We start from the raw sequence: 17,453 nt of genomic DNA on the forward strand, positions 1-17,453 counted from the left end.
TGTGTAGAATGGAGAACATCTCCACAGTGACAAGACATGTTCATGCTGTGTACAATGGAAAATCAAGTTGTACAGTTTCTAGAAAAGCCATAGGCATGAAGCTCCAACACAGGTGAACGTAGCTTGTCTGGACTGAAGGATGCTGGGCCAAGAGGCTAATGGATCTGCTGTCGGGAAAGCCCTTATCTTCTTCTGAGATGTCCAGAGTGTTCTCTTCACAGTAGACCGAATGATGCAATCCAAGTAAGAGTAGAGACGTTTCTAGGTCCTCCGAAGGATAGAAGCCCCTTTCTGCTTTTGGCTCAGAGTGTCTTGAACTCTAACAATTAAAACTATCCAGTAAGAGTAAGACAGTTTCCTTAATTTTGTAGAAAAAGAATTCCTTCCCTCACCAAATCATCAATTGGTCAAAATATGCCTTAAATCAGGCCATACACCTAAGCATCACTTTCTTTTCCATTTATATCTAGCGATTAGTGATGTGCGAATATACTCGTTACTCGAGCTTTCCCGAGCACGCTCGGGTGTCCTCCGAGTATTTGTAAGTGCTCGGAGATTTAGTTTTCCTTGCTGCAGCTGGATTTACATCTGTTAGCCAGCTTGATTACATGTGGGGATTCCCTAGCAACCAGGCAACCCCCACATGTACGTATGCTGGCTAGTAGCTGTAAATCACTCAGCTGCATCGATGAAAACTAAATCTCCGGGCACTTACAAATACTTGGAGGACACCCGAGCATGCTCGGGAAATCTCGAGTAACGAGTATATTTGCTCATCAGTAATAGCGATACATAATTATAGTAACTTATACATCTACATAATGCTATAAAAAAAACACATACCATACCTCTTTGGTGCTGGCCATAGGAGGAGGAAAGGGAGGCCAGCAAAAGACTCAGTAGACAGATCAGATACCATTCTGGTCCCCCCCCTTTTTTCAGGAGATTAAGATAGCAGTACAGTCTGGAAAGACTGCTTCCCATATCACAAAATGCAATAGCAACAGCACTTCAGATATCAGAATGCACGTTTAGAATCCAAGGTACCCAATAAGAAAAATGTATACCAGAAATATCAAGAAGAACAGCATCCAGTCTGGATGAAATAAAACAAAAATACCTCTATTTTGCCATAATGCGACGTTTCGACCAATTGTAGGTCTTTTTCAATTGGTCAAAACATCGCATTTTGACAAAATAAAGAGGTATTTTTTGTTTTTTTCACCTGGATTGGATGCGGTTCTTGATTTTCTGGCTTCCCATATAATATCACAGCTGCATTCATCACAATAGCTTCCATTGTAAATTGACTTTCAGATAACAGGTTATTATAAGTGAACCCGTGGTTACAAAAGTCACTGAAATTTCTGACTCTAGCATTGCGGACCAGAAATGAATGATCTTACCATTGGAATCCCAGCAATCAGAAATGCTGGTGGCACACCAACATAGCAGCAGCATTTCTGCAGACTAGTGAATGAGGCCAAACACGTTAGCGTGGAAGCTGGGTCACCAGGATTAAGTGCCTGTGATGGACATCACTGTGTATATACATGGAGGTCAGCACCGTACTGCGGAGATTTACAGGTCAGGGCTGTGCTAGCAGTGGACTTTCCTTGTAGTGGCTGACATGTTTGTGTAGAGCCTAGCAAAGCAAGAATGCACAATGTGATCAGAGAGGCTTTATGCAGCTTCCGATTGATCAAAATCTGTGAAAATCTAACTGCAAATTAATTGGCCGAGTTTAGTTATAGACTGTTTTTACTAAATATAGTGTTTGATCCATTATGGAATTTCCACCTGTTTTTGTACAGTTTTTAGGGCCTTATTCATAGTTCCATTTGCCCCACAAAAGTAAAGAAATACGTGCACAAATTTATTGAAAAATTTGACGTAAGTACAAGTAAAAAAAAAAAGTGTCCGCATACGATGAATTAGGGCTATAGGTATGTTACCATACCCGACAACCCTGTGATCACTGCATTCAGGTTGTACCAGGTGTCGCCATTTTACTGGAAACTATGTGAATAAGCACGCTATCTGTATTACCGTATATACTCGAGTATAAGCCGAGATTTTCAGCCCAAATTTTTGGGCTGAAAGTGCCCCTCTCGGCTGATACTCGAGTCAAGGTGGGTGGCAGGGTCGGCGTGTGAGGGGGTGAGGGCGCTGAGGCATACTTACCTAGTCCCAGCGATCCTGGCGCTGTCCCTGCTGTCCCACGGTCTTCGGTGCTGCAGCTTCATCCCCTCTTCAGCGGTCACGTGGGACCGCTCATTAGAGAAATGAATAGGCGGCTCCACCTCCCATAGGGGTGGAGCCGCCTATTCATTTCTCTAATCAGCGGTGCCGGTGACCGCTGATTAGAGAAAGAAGCTGCGGCACCGAAGACCAGCTGTGACAGGCAGAGGGAGCCGGACGTCGGGACCAGGTAAGTAATATTCACCTGTCCGCGTTCCAGCCGCCGGGCGCCGCTCCATCTTCCCGGCGGCAGGAACGCGGACAGGTCAGAGGGCGCGATGACGCATATAGTGTGCGCGGCGCCCTCTGCCTGATCAGTCAGTGCAGAGACGCCGGGACGAGACGCCGGGAGCTGGAAGCAAGAGAGGTGAGTATGTTTTTTTTTTTTTTTTTACTGCAGCGGCCATGGCAGAGCTTTCTATGGGGAACTATGAACGGTGCAGAGCACTATATGAGGCACAGCTATAGGGAACTATGAACGGTGCAGAGCACTGTATGGGGCACAGCTATAGGGAAATAATGAACGGTGTAGAGCACTGTATGGGGCACAGCTATGGGACAATCATGAACGGTGCAGAGCACTATATGGGGCACAGCTATAGGGAACTATGAACGGTGCAGAGCAGTATATGGGGCACAGCTATGGGACAATCATGAACGGTGCAGAGCACTATATGGCACAGCTATGGGGAAATAATGATCTATTTTTATTTTTGAAATTCACCGGTAAATGCTGCATTTCCACCCTAGGCTTATACTCGAGTCAATAAGTTTTCCCAGTTTTTTGTGGCAATATTAGGGGGGTCGGCTTATACTCGGGTTGGCTTATACTCGAGTATATACAGTATATCCCTTATTAGAGACAACTCTTCTGCATCTTTTCTGTGCTGTTATCCTTATTAAAAGTAAATTAAAATCAACTGATAATTAGGCATTCATTTATTCATACATTTCTTGCAGGATTAACAGTGGAAAGGGGTTGTCAGCGGAAGTAAAATACTCACCGGCTCCTCTTTTGTTCCGATCATAACACTGCACAGTCCCCATCGGCTTATCACTCCCTTCCTACTTCACAGGTATGTGACCACTACAGCCATCCACATGCCATGGTTATGCACTACAGCGGTCACATCCATGTGACAGGTGTCAGTACTACTTTCTGCTGAAGCATTAAGTGGGGAACCAACAGGAAGGAGACTGGTGAGAACATTGCCATTCCATTCTGACAGAAGGGGTGTGGGTGGGGTGGCTGTACAGGTCATAGTCCGTATACCACTTCTAACATAATTTGTGTTAGTCTGAAGGCAGCACATGCTTCTAATAGTTTAAAGCACCACTCCACCTGGGGGGTTTTTAACTGCTGGATTGGTGTCACAAACGTCAGTTCCCTGTCCCTAGCTGCCATCTTCATCTGTTATCAGAACTGGTCCGGCCAATCTTCAGCAGGTTGTGGGACGATCCGGGAGTCATAACTCAATGTAACTGTGAGAGGAACGAGGGTTTCATAGAATTATATTGAGAACTTGTAACCGTTACATCTGACTCCTGGTTGGTTGGAAATTATGGTCACAAGCTGGCGGCATAAGAACGAAGTGGCACCGGGAAGAGCTGAAGACAGTGGCTGGTAAGGAGAAGACTAGGGGCAGAGAGTTTACATTAGTAACACAGCTCCAGAGCTGGGAAGAAAAAAAAAAGATGGAGTGGTGCTTTGAAAGGAGTCACCTTGTAATTCTATGCATAAAGTAACCCGTGCCAACTCCTATTGTAAGCTTATGGTCACACATTACATTTTTGCTGCATTTCTTTATGTAAATTTTAAGCTGCACTTTATAGTACCAGCAAAAGCTGTAAGATTTCAGAAATCTCATGCACACATTGGTTTTTTTTCCGGATTGATTTGGCAAACTGCAGCATGCCACTTTCAGTGTTTTTTCACCCATAGCATTTATTGGGTAAGTGTAACAAAAAAAAAAAACAGCAAACTACACAGGTATCAGGTTTTGCTGTATTTTTGGTGCAAAAACCTTAAGGAAGTAGCATCATGTTTTTTGGGGGGACACTAAGCTTTCAGCAACGGACAACAAAGATGCAAAACCTGCTTTTTGTAAGAAGCTTCTTTTACTGTCAAGAGAGCTGGAAAAACGCAGGAAAAATGCAATATGTGAACATATCCTAACAGTCCATTCAGAAATGCCAATAGATGGGGAACAAGAGTCTGTGGGAACAGCCATTATTGGCCATCTGAACAGGATGGCAACCACCTGAACAACATGTGTCCGATGCGGTGATTTTTACACCAGCACAGATCATTTGATAGGCCTGTCCATCATGTTCTCGGCAGCACAGCAGACAGATCATCTGTCTGCTGTGCTGCCGAGAACATGATGGACAGGCCTATCGCATTAGTGACCTTTCTGCTGCCACCACCACTGTCAGGCAGCGACCACAGGTCTGCATGTAGCGCCAATGAGTGGTGATGTTAGGGCCGAGATGTGAGAATAAGCCCTGCTCCTGCAACCCTCCCTGGGCACTCAAGGGGTCCGCCGCCATGGGGGCTCGGGAGCAGGTGCACAGGGGCTCAGGAGCAGGTGCACAGGGGCTCAGGTGCACAGGGGCTCAGGAGCAGGTGCACAGGGGCTCAGGAGCAGGTGCACAGGGGCTCAGGTGCACTGGGGCTCAGGAGCAGGTGCACGGGGCAGTAACTAGTCCGTGTCCGCAGCAGCCTTGTGCCGACAGGCGCTGCAGGCCGCCCTCCCGCCTTACCTTTGCGCAGCTCCCTATCCCACACGGAGACAATAACACCAGAGTGCTTTCTGTGGTGGATGAGCCACAGGGACAGGGTCTGCACGCTCTGCTGGGAGTTACTAAGCTCCGACAACTTTTTCTCCAGCGCCGCCTCAGAGAACGCAGACATGGCCGAGCTCTGTTACACGCGGCTCGGAGTGGGAGCCCTGACTGCCCACAGCCGGTCCTCTCCCAAGTACTGACTACTACTCGGCGGCAGCAGCAGCAGTATAACGTTACTACACCACCTACAGCACTAATCCGGCGTGCAAACGGAAGTGACGTCATTGTGCGGGCTCTGGCCAATGGCAGCGACTAGTGGTGGCCATCTTGTTACGCACAATAGGAAAAAAACAAAACAGAACAGGTGCTGCCACCCAGTGGCACAAAGCGGTAATGCTGTGCCGCGACGTATGGAGCACACAGACGCGAGAACCTCAGCCAAGACCGAACCAGCGAGCTCTGTTCTGTGTGGCGGCACAGAAGGACACAGAAGGGCACAGGCCGCCCATACCATGCTGCGGGGGCACAGAAGGATACAGGCCCTCCATACCATGCTGCGGGGGCACAGGAGGATACAGGCCTTCCACACTATGGTGCGGGGGCACAGAAGGACACAGGCCCTCCATACCATGCTGCGGGGGCACAGGAGGACACAGGCCTTCCATACTATGGTGCGGGGGCACAGAAGGACACAGGCCCTCCATACCATGCTGCAGCTGCACAGGAGGATATAGGCCGCCCATACCATGCTGAAGCTGAACAGGAGGAAATAGGACCTCCATACTATGCTGGGGGGCACAGGAGGACACAGGTCCCCCATACCATGCTGCTGCGGCACACGAGGACACAGACCCTGCATACCATGCTGCGGGGGCACAGGAGGACACAGGCCCCCCATACCATGCTGCTGCGGCACAGGAGAACACAGGCCCTCCATGCCATGCTGCGGCAGCACAGAAGGATACAGGCCGTCCATACCATGCTGCGGCAGCACAGGAGTATACAGGCCCTCCATACCATGCTGCGGCAGCACAGGGGGATACAGGCCCTCCATACCATGCTGCAGCTGAACAGGAGGATATAGGACCTCCATAATATGCTGCGGGGGGGCACAGGAGAACAAAGGCCCCCCCATACCGTGCTGCTGCGGCACAGGAGGACACAGGCCGTCCATACCATGCTGCAGCTGCACAGGAGGATACAGGCCCTCCATACCATGCTGCGGCGGCACAGGAGGACACAGGCCGTCCATTCCATGCTGCAGCTGCACAGGAGGATACAGGCCGCCCATACCATGCTGCAGCTGCACAGGAGGATACAGGCCCTCCATACCATGCTGCGGGGGCACAGGAGGATACAGGCCTTCCATACTATGGTGCGGGGGCACAGAAGGACACAGGCCCTCCATACTATGCTGCAGCTGCACAGGAGGACACAGGCCTTCCATACTATGGTGCGGGGGCACAGAAGGACACAGGCCCTCCATACCATGCTGCAGCTGCACAGGAGGATATAGGCCGCCCATACCATGCTGAAGCTGAACAGGAGGAAATAGGACCTCCATACTATGCTGGGGGGCACAGGAGGACACAGGTCCCCCATACCATGCTGCTGCGGCACACGAGGACACAGACCCTGCATACCATGCTGCGGGGGCACAGGAGGACACAGGCCCCCCATACCATGCTGCTGCGGCACAGGAGAACACAGGCCCTCCATGCCATGCTGCGGCAGCACAGAAGGATACAGGCCGTCCATACCATGCTGCGGCAGCACAGGAGTATACAGGCCCTCCATACCATGCTGCGGCAGCACAGGGGGATACAGGCCCTCCATACCATGCTGCAGCTGAACAGGAGGATATAGGACCTCCATAATATGCTGCGGGGGGGCACAGGAGAACAAAGGCCCCCCCATACCGTGCTGCTGCGGCACAGGAGGACACAGGCCGTCCATACCATGCTGCAGCTGCACAGGAGGATACAGGCCCTCCATACCATGCTGCGGCGGCACAGGAGGACACAGGCCGTCCATTCCATGCTGCAGCTGCACAGGAGGATACAGGCCGCCCATACCATGCTGCAGCTGCACAGGAGGATACAGGCCCTCCATACCATGCTGCGGGGGCACAGGAGGATACAGGCCTTCCATACTATGGTGCGGGGGCACAGAAGGACACAGGCCCTCCATACTATGCTGCAGCTGCACAGGAGGATATAGGCCGCCCATAATATGCTGCGGGGGCACAGAAGGATACAGGCCCTCCATACCATGCTGCGGGGGCACAGGAGGATACAGGCCTTCCACACTATGGTGCGGGGGCACAGAAGGACACAGGCCCTCCATACCATGCTGCGGGGGCACAGGAGGACACAGGCCTTCCATACTATGGTGCGGGGGCACAGAAGGACACAGGCCCTCCATACCATGCTGCAGCTGCACAGGAGGATATAGGCCGCCCATACCATGCTGAAGCTGAACAGGAGGAAATAGGACCTCCATACTATGCTGGGGGGCACAGGAGGACACAGGTCCCCCATACCATGCTGCTGCGGCACACGAGGACACAGACCCTGCATACCATGCTGCGGGGGCACAGGAGGACACAGGCCCCCCATACCATGCTGCTGCGGCACAGGAGAACACAGGCCCTCCATGCCATGCTGCGGCAGCACAGAAGGATACAGGCCGTCCATACCATGCTGCGGCAGCACAGGAGTATACAGGCCCTCCATACCATGCTGCGGCAGCACAGGGGGATACAGGCCCTCCATACCATGCTGCAGCTGAACAGGAGGATATAGGACCTCCATAATATGCTGCGGGGGGGCACAGGAGAACAAAGGCCCCCCCATACCATGCTGCTGCGGCACAGGAGGACACAGGCCGTCCATACCATGCTGCAGCTGCACAGGAGGATACAGGCCCTCCATACCATGCTGCGGCGGCACAGGAGGACACAGGCCGTCCATTCCATGCTGCAGCTGCACAGGAGGATACAGGCCGCCCATACCATGCTGCAGCTGCACAGGAGGATACAGGCCCTCCATACCATGCTGCAGCTGCACAGGAGGACACAGGCCGTCCATACCATGCTGCAGCTGCACAGGAGCATACAGGCCCTCTATACCATGCTGCAGCTGCACAGGAGGATACAGGCCCTCTATACCATGCTGCAGCTGCACAGAAGGACACAGGCCGTCCATACCATGCTGCAGCTGCACAGGAGGATACAGGCCCTCTATACCATGCTGCAGCTGCACAGGAGGATACAGGCCGTCCATACCATGCTGCAGCTGCACAGGAGGATACAGGCCGTCCATACCATGCTGCAGCTGCACAGGAGGATACAGGCCCTCCATACCATGCTGCAGCTGCACAGGAGGACACAGGCCGTCCATACCATGCTGCAGCTGCACAGGAGGACACAGGCCCTCCATACTATGCTGCGGTGGCACAGGAGGACACAGGCCCTTCATACCATGCTGCAGCTGCACAGGAGGATACAGGCCCTCCATACCATGCTGCAGCTGCACAGGAGGACACAGGCCGTCCATACCATGCTGCAGCTGCACAGGAGGACACAGGCCCTCCATACTATGCTGCGGTGGCACAGGAGGACACAGGCCCTTCATACCATGTTGCAGCTGCACAGGAGGACACAGGCCCTCCATACCATGCTGCGGCGGCACAGGAGGACACAGGCCGTCCATTCCATGCTGCAACTGCACAGGAGGATACAGGTCGCCCATACCATGCTGCAGCTGCACAGGAGGATGCAGGCCCTCCATACCATGCTGCAGCTGCACAGGAGGACACAGGCTGTCCATACCATGCTGCAGCTGCACAGGAGGATACAGGCCGTCCATACCATGCTGCAGCTGCACAGGAGGATACAGGCCCTCCATACCATGCTGCAGCTGCACAGGAGGACACAGGCCCTCCATACTATGCTGCGGTGGCACAGGAGGACACAGGCCCTTCATACCATGCTGCAGCTGCACAGGAGGATACAGGCCCTCCATAACATGCTGCAGCTGCACAGGAGGGCACAGGCCCTCCATACTATGCTGCGGTGGCACAGGAGGACACAGGCCCTTCATACCATGCTGCAGCTGCACAGGAGGACACAGGCCCTCCATACCATGCTGTGGCACAGGAAGACACAAGCCCTTCATACCATGCTGCAGCTAAAAAAAATAACCCTTAAAGACGAAAATAACATTTTTGATTTTACGCAAAATTTACAAACCACATGCGTGATTTTGAAGATTTCGACACAAAAATGTCACTAAGTACCACAAGATGAAAAATGACTTGATAAAAAGCCCCAAAGGATGAATCTGGCCCTTAGTGTGCAGAGAGGAAGTGCACATGACGTCTGGAACTAGCCTGAAGAGCTAAAAAAAAACACTAAAAAGAGCGAACATATTCATCACCCGCTCTACATACCTTCCATCTTTTTTCACTTCTTTTAACCACTTCAGGCTTCGAAAGCCGTGTGGTGGCTAGAAGAAGTGATCAGTCCATTCTTCTGGCAGCTTCCGCTTGGAAGCCACTGCTATGTTATTTATTGAAATAAAGCCAAAAACACTGGACACAAGGTCGCTTTTAGACAAAGTGGGGCCCTGTCCAAAAATTTAAAGTAGGGCCCCAAATGCAACATCAGAAAGAAACATTAAAGATGTTGGCCACTCTTTGGGCAACTTCTTGTCATATCCCTCTCTGTGCCCCCATAAAATAATAAAACTTATACTCTCCTCTCATGCTGGCGCCGTTCTCTCGGAGTTGGCACTCTCACCGGGGCTTTCGCGCTGTTGTGACAAGCGACGTCGGCGCCCAATCAGCATCGGAGTGACTATCCCTGCCTCCTGTCGAATTGAGCATGGAGAAGTCAGAGATCAGCTACAGTCCGAACTTCCTCTTCATGTTCGATTTGTCCGAAGACGGAGACAGTGACGCCAGTGCTGATTGGGCGCCAGCATCATGTGTCACAACAATCGTGCGGGAGCCCCAGGAGAGCGAGTACCGACACCTCAATATTGGTGCCACCACAGGAGGTGAGTATAAGCTTTATTATTCTATTGGTGCCAAACATTTTGATCATGAAGGGGTTGTCCTAGTAGCGGACAACCACTTTAGGGCTCATACCCATATGTGAGAAAAAAAAGTCAGATTTCTGGACCGAAAAAAATCGAAGGTAAAACATGCGAGTGTCATGCGATGTCAATGCGATTTTTTTTTTTTTTACAACATCTGTATGACATCCGTATTACATCCGTATGCAATCCGCGTGCAATTCTATTTTAACATGAGCTTTTACATACAGCAGTTCTCCGACATTTACACATTGTTTTACAGCGAAATATTGTTCAAAACACACATATATACACATCACTCGATGAATGAGCAGCATTTTTCTCATTTGCTGGGTGATTGCGAATATATTTCCACCAATGAACTCTCGTCTGTGCTGCTGTTATACAGTGCCTACAAGTAGTATTCAACCCCCTGCAGATTTAGCAGGTTTAATAAGATGCAAATAAGTTAGAGCCTTCAAACAAGAGCAGAATTTATTAACAGATGCATAAATCTTACAAACCAAAAAGTTTTGTTGCTCAGTTAAATTTTTATAAATTTTAAACATAAAAGTGTGGGTCAATTATTATTCAACCCCTAGGTTTAATGTTTTGTGGAATAACCTTTGTTTGCAATTACAGCTAATAATCGTCTTTTATAAGACCTGATCAGGCCGGCACAGGTCTCTGGAGTTATCTTGGCCCACTCCTTTATGCAGATCTTCTCCAAGTTATCTAGGTTCTTTGGGTGTCTCATGTGGACTTTAATCTTGAGCTCCTTCCACAAGTTTTCAATTGGGTTAAGGTCAGGAGACTGACTAGGCCACTGCAACACCTTTATTTTTGGCCTCTTGAACCAGGCCTTGGTTTTCTTGGCTGTGTGCTTTGGGTCGTTGTCTTGCTGGAAGATGAAATGACGACCCATCTTAAGATCCTTGATGGAGGAGCGGAGGTTCTTGGCCAAAATCTCCAGGTAGGCCGTGCTATCCATCTTCCCATGGATGCGGACCAGATGGCCAGGCCCGTTGGCTGAGAAACAGCCCCACAGCATGATGCTGCCACCACCATGCTTGACTGTAGGGATGGTATTCTTGGGGTCGTATGCAGTGCCATCCAGTCTCCAAACGTCACGTGTGTGGTTGGCACCAAAGATCTCGATCTTGGTCTCATCAGACCAGAGAACCTTGAACCAGTCAGTCTCAGAGTCCTCCAAGTGATCATGAGAAAACTGTAGATGAGCCTTGACATGACGCTTTGAAAGTAAAGGTACCTTACGGGCTCGTCTGGAACGGAGACCATTGCGGTGGAGTACGTTACTTATGGTATTGACTGAAACCAATGTCCCCACTGCCATGAGATCTTCCTGGAGCTCCTTCCTTGTTGTCCTTGGGTTAGCCTTGACTCTTCGGACAAGCCTGGCCTCGGCACGGGAGGAAACTTTCAAAGGTTGTCCAGGCCGTGGAAGGCTAACAGTAGTTCCATAAGCCTTCCACTTCCGGATGATGCTCCCAACAGTGGAGACAGGTAGGTCAACTCCTTGGAAAGGGTTTTGTACCCCTTGTCAGCCTTGTGACCCTCCACGTTCTTGTCTCTGATGGCCTTGGAATGCTCCTTTGTCTTTCCCATGTTGACCATGTATGAGTGCTGTTCACAAGTTTGGGGAGGGTCTTAAATAGTCAGAAAAGGCTGGAAAAAGAGATAATTAATCCAAACATGTGAAGCTCATTGTTCTTTATGCCTGAACTACTTCTTAATACTTTAGGGGAACCAAGCAGAATTCTGGTGGGTTGAGGGGTTGAATAATAAATGACCCTCTGAAAAGACTTTTCACAATTTTTTAAAAAAATAAACAAAGAAATAACATTATTTTTTGCTGCAGTGCATTTCACACTTCCAGGCTGATCTACAGTCCAAATGTCACAATGCCAAGTTAATTCCAAATGTGTAAACCTGCTAAATCTGCAGGGGGTTGAATACTACTTGTAGGCACTGTATATACATGTGGATGCTACATACATACAGCATAGGTGACATAAACGTTGCATATTACACACACATACAAGTATATTACACACACATACAGGTGCTTCTCACTAAATTAGAATAACATCCGAAAGTTAATTTATTTCAGTTCTTCAATACAAAACGTGAATCTTGTATATTATATAGAAGAGTCATTACAGAGTGATCTATTTCACGTGTTTATTTTTGTTTATGTTGATAATTATGGCTTACAGCCAATGAAATCCCAAAGTCATTATCTCAGTAAATTAGAATAATTACCAAAAAACATCTGCAAAGGCTTCCTAAGTGTTTAACCCCTTAAAGAAGTTGTCCACTAGAAAAACTTTTTTCCATAAATCTTGCTATTATGTGCCACTGAAAACATCCACTGTGTTTATTTTAGCAATATTACCTTTTATCATGCTGTAGCAGCACATCTTCAGTGTTGGATCCAGCTCTCATGGGGTTAATCGACAACTTCCTTTCTCCTGACTTATTGTGCTCTAATACAAGTTCCATGATGCATTGCATTGGCCTCTAAAAGTACCGTGACACTGAACGATATCATTAACGATATCGTTGCTTTTTGTGATGTAGCAAAGATATCGCTTAGTAACCCGATGTTTACCCTGGTTACCCGGGGACTTCGGCATCGTTGGTCGCTGGAGAGCTGTCTGTGTGACGGCTCTCCAGTGACCACACTGCGACGCTGCAGCGATCGACATCGTTGTCGGTATCGCTGCAGCGTTGCTTAGTGTGACGGTACCTTAAGCCCGAACCTACCACACCCACTCCAAAACACACCCAAACCCCTCCCTCCTCTACAAAAAGATTTGTGATGTCATTTCTGTCCAACCTCCTCTTTTACATTCGTCCAACCCACACTCCATTACACACACATAGATGATAGATATGGGATGGATAGATAGATGGAATTAGATAGATATGGGATGGATAGATAGATACATACAGAGATATATATATATATATTTCCATAGATATGTCCATATCCATGTTTCTAAACCCCTTCACCCCTGGAGCTTTATTCGTTTTCGTTTATGGCTACCTTTCTTTCCAGAGCCATAATTTTCCGTCAGTATGGCCATGTTAGGGCTTGTCTTTTGCGGGACAAGTTCTACTTTTGAACGACATCATTGGTTTTACCATGTCGTGTAACAGAAAATGTGAAAAAAATTCAAAGTGCGATGAAATTGCAAAAAAAGTGCAATCCCACACTTGTTTTTTGCTTGGCTTTTTTGCTTGGTTCACTAAATGCTAAGGCTGTGTGCACACGTTGCGGATTTGATTGCAGATCCGCAGCGTTTTTTGCCGCACAGAATTGCATCAAATCCGCAGTGTAGTGCACAACCAATGTAAGTCTATGAAAGCCGCAGACTTATTGTGCACATGCTGTGGAAAAAGCCGCACCGAAATGCAGCGTTTTTTTCCGCAGCATGTCACTTCCTTTGTGCCGAACTGCAGCGTTTCTGCACCCTTAGACTTTCATTGAGTCGGGCACATCCGCAGAAAAACCGCAGATGTAAAAAAGATTGCAGTTTAGCTGCGGATGTGAGTCTGAGAAACGCTGCAGTTCGGGAGAAGAGAAGTGTGTGGGTGGTGACTGTGTGCGTGTATGTATGTGCGGGCGGGGTCTGCGGGCTGTTTGGGTGTGTGCGGGACTGTTCAGATGTGTGCTGCGCTGTGCGGGTGTGTGCCTGGCTGTTCGGGTGTGTGCCTGGCTGTTTAGGTGTGTGCAGTACTGTGCAGGTGTGTGCCTGGCTGTTTGGGTGTGTGCGGGGCTGTTTGGGTGTCTGCGGGACTGTTCGGGTGTGTGCGGGGCTGTTCGGGTGTGTGCCTGGCTGTTTGGGACTATTCGGGTGTGTGCAGGACTGTTCGGGTGTGTGCGGGCGGGATCTGCGGGTTGTTCGGATGTGTGCGACGCTATGCGGGACTGTTCAGGTGTGTGCGGGTGTGTGCCTGGCTGTTCGGGTGTGTGCGGAACTGATCGGGTGTGTGCGGGGGATCTTTTGGGGTGTGTGTGCAGGCATCATCTGATGGGACTACAAGTACGCAGCATCCAATCTCCAGCTAATTCGGATGTAATCCGGACAGTGGACACACACCCTACACTATCCATATATCTATCAATAGATAGATATATAAATAGATAGATGTATGCATCTATAGATCTATCTATATGTAGATCTGTCTATCCATTTCATCTATCTGTCTATCTGTGTGTGTAATTGAGTGTGGGTTGTGGGTTGTGGACAATAATGACATCACAAATTTTTTTTTGTTCAATAATACATCTTTATTTAGCTTTCAAAAACGCATACAAATACGCACAAAAACCGCACCAAAAATGAATTTAAAAAAGCATCAAAACCACGCAAAAAATGCACCAAAAACGCATCAAAACCGCACCAAAAATGCATCAAAACCGCACCAAAAACTGCATAAAAAATGCATCAAAACTGCACCAAAAACCACATCAAAACCTGCATCATAACCGCCCCAAAAACTGCATCATAACCGTACCAAAAACTGCATCAAAAATGCATCAAAACTGCACAAAAAAACTGCACAAAAATTGCATAACTGCACCAAAAAGGCATCAAAACCGCACTAAAATTGCATAAGAACTACATCAAAACCGCACCAAAAACTGCATCAAAACTGCACCAAAAACTGCATCAAAACCGCACCAAAAACTGCATCAAAACCGCAACTAAATCTGCATGAAACTGCACCAAAAACTGCATCAAAACTTCACCAAAAACTGCATTAAAAACCTGAATCAAAACCATGCAAAAAACTGTACCAAATACTGCAGCAAAAACTGAATCAAAACAGTTCAAAAACAGCACCAAAACTGCATCAAAACCGCACCAAAAACCCGCATCAAAACCGTGCAAAAACCAAACAAAACCGTGAAAAAGCGCATAAAAATGCAGCTGCGTTTTCTGCAAGGAGATGCAGATTTTGTGCAGAAAATTCTGCACCCAAATCTGCAACGTGTGCACACAGCCTAAAACTGACCTGCCATTATGATTCTCCAGGTCATTACGAGTTCATAGACACCAAACACGTCTAGGTTCTTTTTTATCTAAGTGGTGAAAAACAATTCCAAACTTTGCTAAAAAATAATAAAATAATTGTGCCATTTTCCGATACCCGTAGCATCTATATTTGCGATATTGGGTCGGGTGAGGGCTAATTTTTTGCATGCCGAGCTGAAGTTTTGAATGATACCACATTTGTGCAGATACGTTCTTTTTATCGCCCGTTATTGCATTTTAATGCAATGTCGCGTCGACCAAAAAACCATAATTTTGGCTTTTGATTTTTTTTCTCGCTACGCCGTTTAGCGATCATGTAATTTTTTTAAATTGAAAACAGCTGACATGTTGCAGCTTTGAAGTGGGCTCACCGCCGAAGCCCACCTCAAAGCGGGGGATACTGACAGCTGACGTACTATTCCGTCAGCTGGTAGAAAGGAGTTAATGAACAATATGTTTCAGTTAAAAGAATGAAAAAAAAATGGCATGGCTCCCGCGCAATTCTCTGCGCCAGAGGGGGAAAGCCAATGGCCGGGGCCAATATTTGTAGCCTAGGAAGGGGTTAATACCCATGGCCCCCTCCAAGGCTATGAATATCAGCCCGCAGCTGTTTGTGTAGCCTTTACTGGCTATTAAAATAGGGGGACCCCCCAAAAAATGACGTGGGGTCCCCCTCTATTTTATAGCCAGAAAGGCTAGGCAGACAGCTGCGGTCTGATATTCATAGCCTAGAGACGGGTCATGGTTAATGCCCCCCCCCCCGGCTACAAATACCGGCTCTCAGCCGCCCCAAAAATGGCGCATGTGTGAGATGCGCCAATTCCGGGACTTAGCCTCTCTCTTCCCACTCCCCTGTAGCGGTGGGATATGGGGTAATAAGGGGTTAATTGTAAGGTGACATTAAGCTGGGTTATTAATGGAGAGGCGTCAATAAGACGCCTATCCATTATTAATCCTATAGTAGTGAAAGAGTTAAAAAAATAAAGACTCAGCCAGAAAAAAAGTATTTTAATATTCTTACTTTAACCATACTTACCATACTCAATCACCTGTAAAAAATTAAAAATAATAAACCGTATACTCCCTGTCCACCGTAGTCCAATTAATAACGAGTGTCCCACGACGATCTCCCCTATAGAACAGTGACATCGGGTGATGTCACTGCTCTATAGGACCTCCAGTGACACACTGACAGGAGACAATGGCTCCTGCAGTGCATCATTGATGTTGCCTCAGTTCAGGGTCTCACTTTATGGCATTGCTGCGTGGGAACTTTCTCACACAGCAGTGCCAGAAGTGAGATTAGGGACTATTTTCTCACAGTGGTGTAGGAATACATGATGGGGAATACATTGTGAAAGGTTACCTTCCATCATTGTATTCCTGGAGCCCCTCGTTTTAATTTGATTTCTGCGGATCAGGGAGTATAGTTTGTTTATTATTTTAATATTTTTTTACAGGTGAGCAAGGGCTTCGGGGATCAAGGTGACAAGTGATGGTGAGTATGTACTCTATGTTTATTTAATGTACTGTATGTCTATATGTATGTTATGTACTGTATGTATGTACTGTATGGGCAGCACGGTGGCTTAGTGGTTAGCACAGCAGCCTTGCAGCGCTGGAGTCCCGGGTTCTAATACCACCTTGGACAACATCTGCAAAGAGTTTGTATGTTCTCTCCGTGTTTGCGTGGGTTTCCTCCGGGCACTCCGGTTTCCTCCCACATTCCAAAGACATACTGATAGGGAATTTAGATTGTGAGCCCCAACGGGGACAGCGATGATAATGTGTGCAAACTGTAAAGCGCTGCGTAATATGTTAGCGCTATATAAAAATAAAGATTACTGTATGGGGAATGGTGCATGTCGCATGTTGCATGTCGCATGGTGCATGTCACATGGTGCATGTTGTATGTCGCATGTAGCATGTCACATGGTGGATGTCGCAATTTGTATGTCGCATGTACAGTTGTAGCCAAAAGTATTGACACCCCTGCAATTCTGTCAGCTAATACTCAGTTTCTTCCTGAAAATGATTGCAAACACAAAATCTTTGTTATTATTATTTTCATTTAATTTGTCTTAAATGAAAAAAAAAAACACAAAAAGAATTGTCCTAAAGCCAAATTGGATATAATTCCACACCAAACATAAAAAAAGGGGGTGGACAAAAGTATTGGCACTGTTCGAAAAATCATGTGATGCTTCTCTAATTTGTGTAATTAACAGCAGCTGTAACTTACCTGTGGCACCTAACAGGTGTTGGCAATAAATAAATCACA

General features: G+C 47.9%; 1 protein-coding gene across 3 annotated transcripts in view; it reads right to left on the minus strand.

The window, feature by feature from the left end:
* RPRD1A (regulation of nuclear pre-mRNA domain containing 1A) overlaps positions 1 to 5,301 on the minus strand; it is a 127,907-nt gene extending 122,606 nt beyond the window's left edge. For 2 of the 3 annotated variants that reach the window (XM_069730502.1, XM_069730504.1), the window contains exon 1: positions 5,005 to 5,285. In XM_069730502.1, the coding sequence (XP_069586603.1) occupies positions 5,005 to 5,155 (151 nt within the window). In that variant the 5' untranslated portion in view covers positions 5,156 to 5,285. Of the gene's footprint in view, positions 1 to 5,004 lie in introns of all 3 variants that reach the window. The other variant, XM_069730503.1, reaches the window with a different exon arrangement.
* Positions 5,302 to 17,453: the final 12,152 nt, after the last annotated feature.

Source organism: Ranitomeya imitator, chromosome 6 (assembly GCF_032444005.1).
Source record: "Ranitomeya imitator isolate aRanImi1 chromosome 6, aRanImi1.pri, whole genome shotgun sequence".
NCBI classification, from domain to species: Eukaryota; Metazoa; Chordata; class Amphibia; order Anura; family Dendrobatidae; genus Ranitomeya; species Ranitomeya imitator.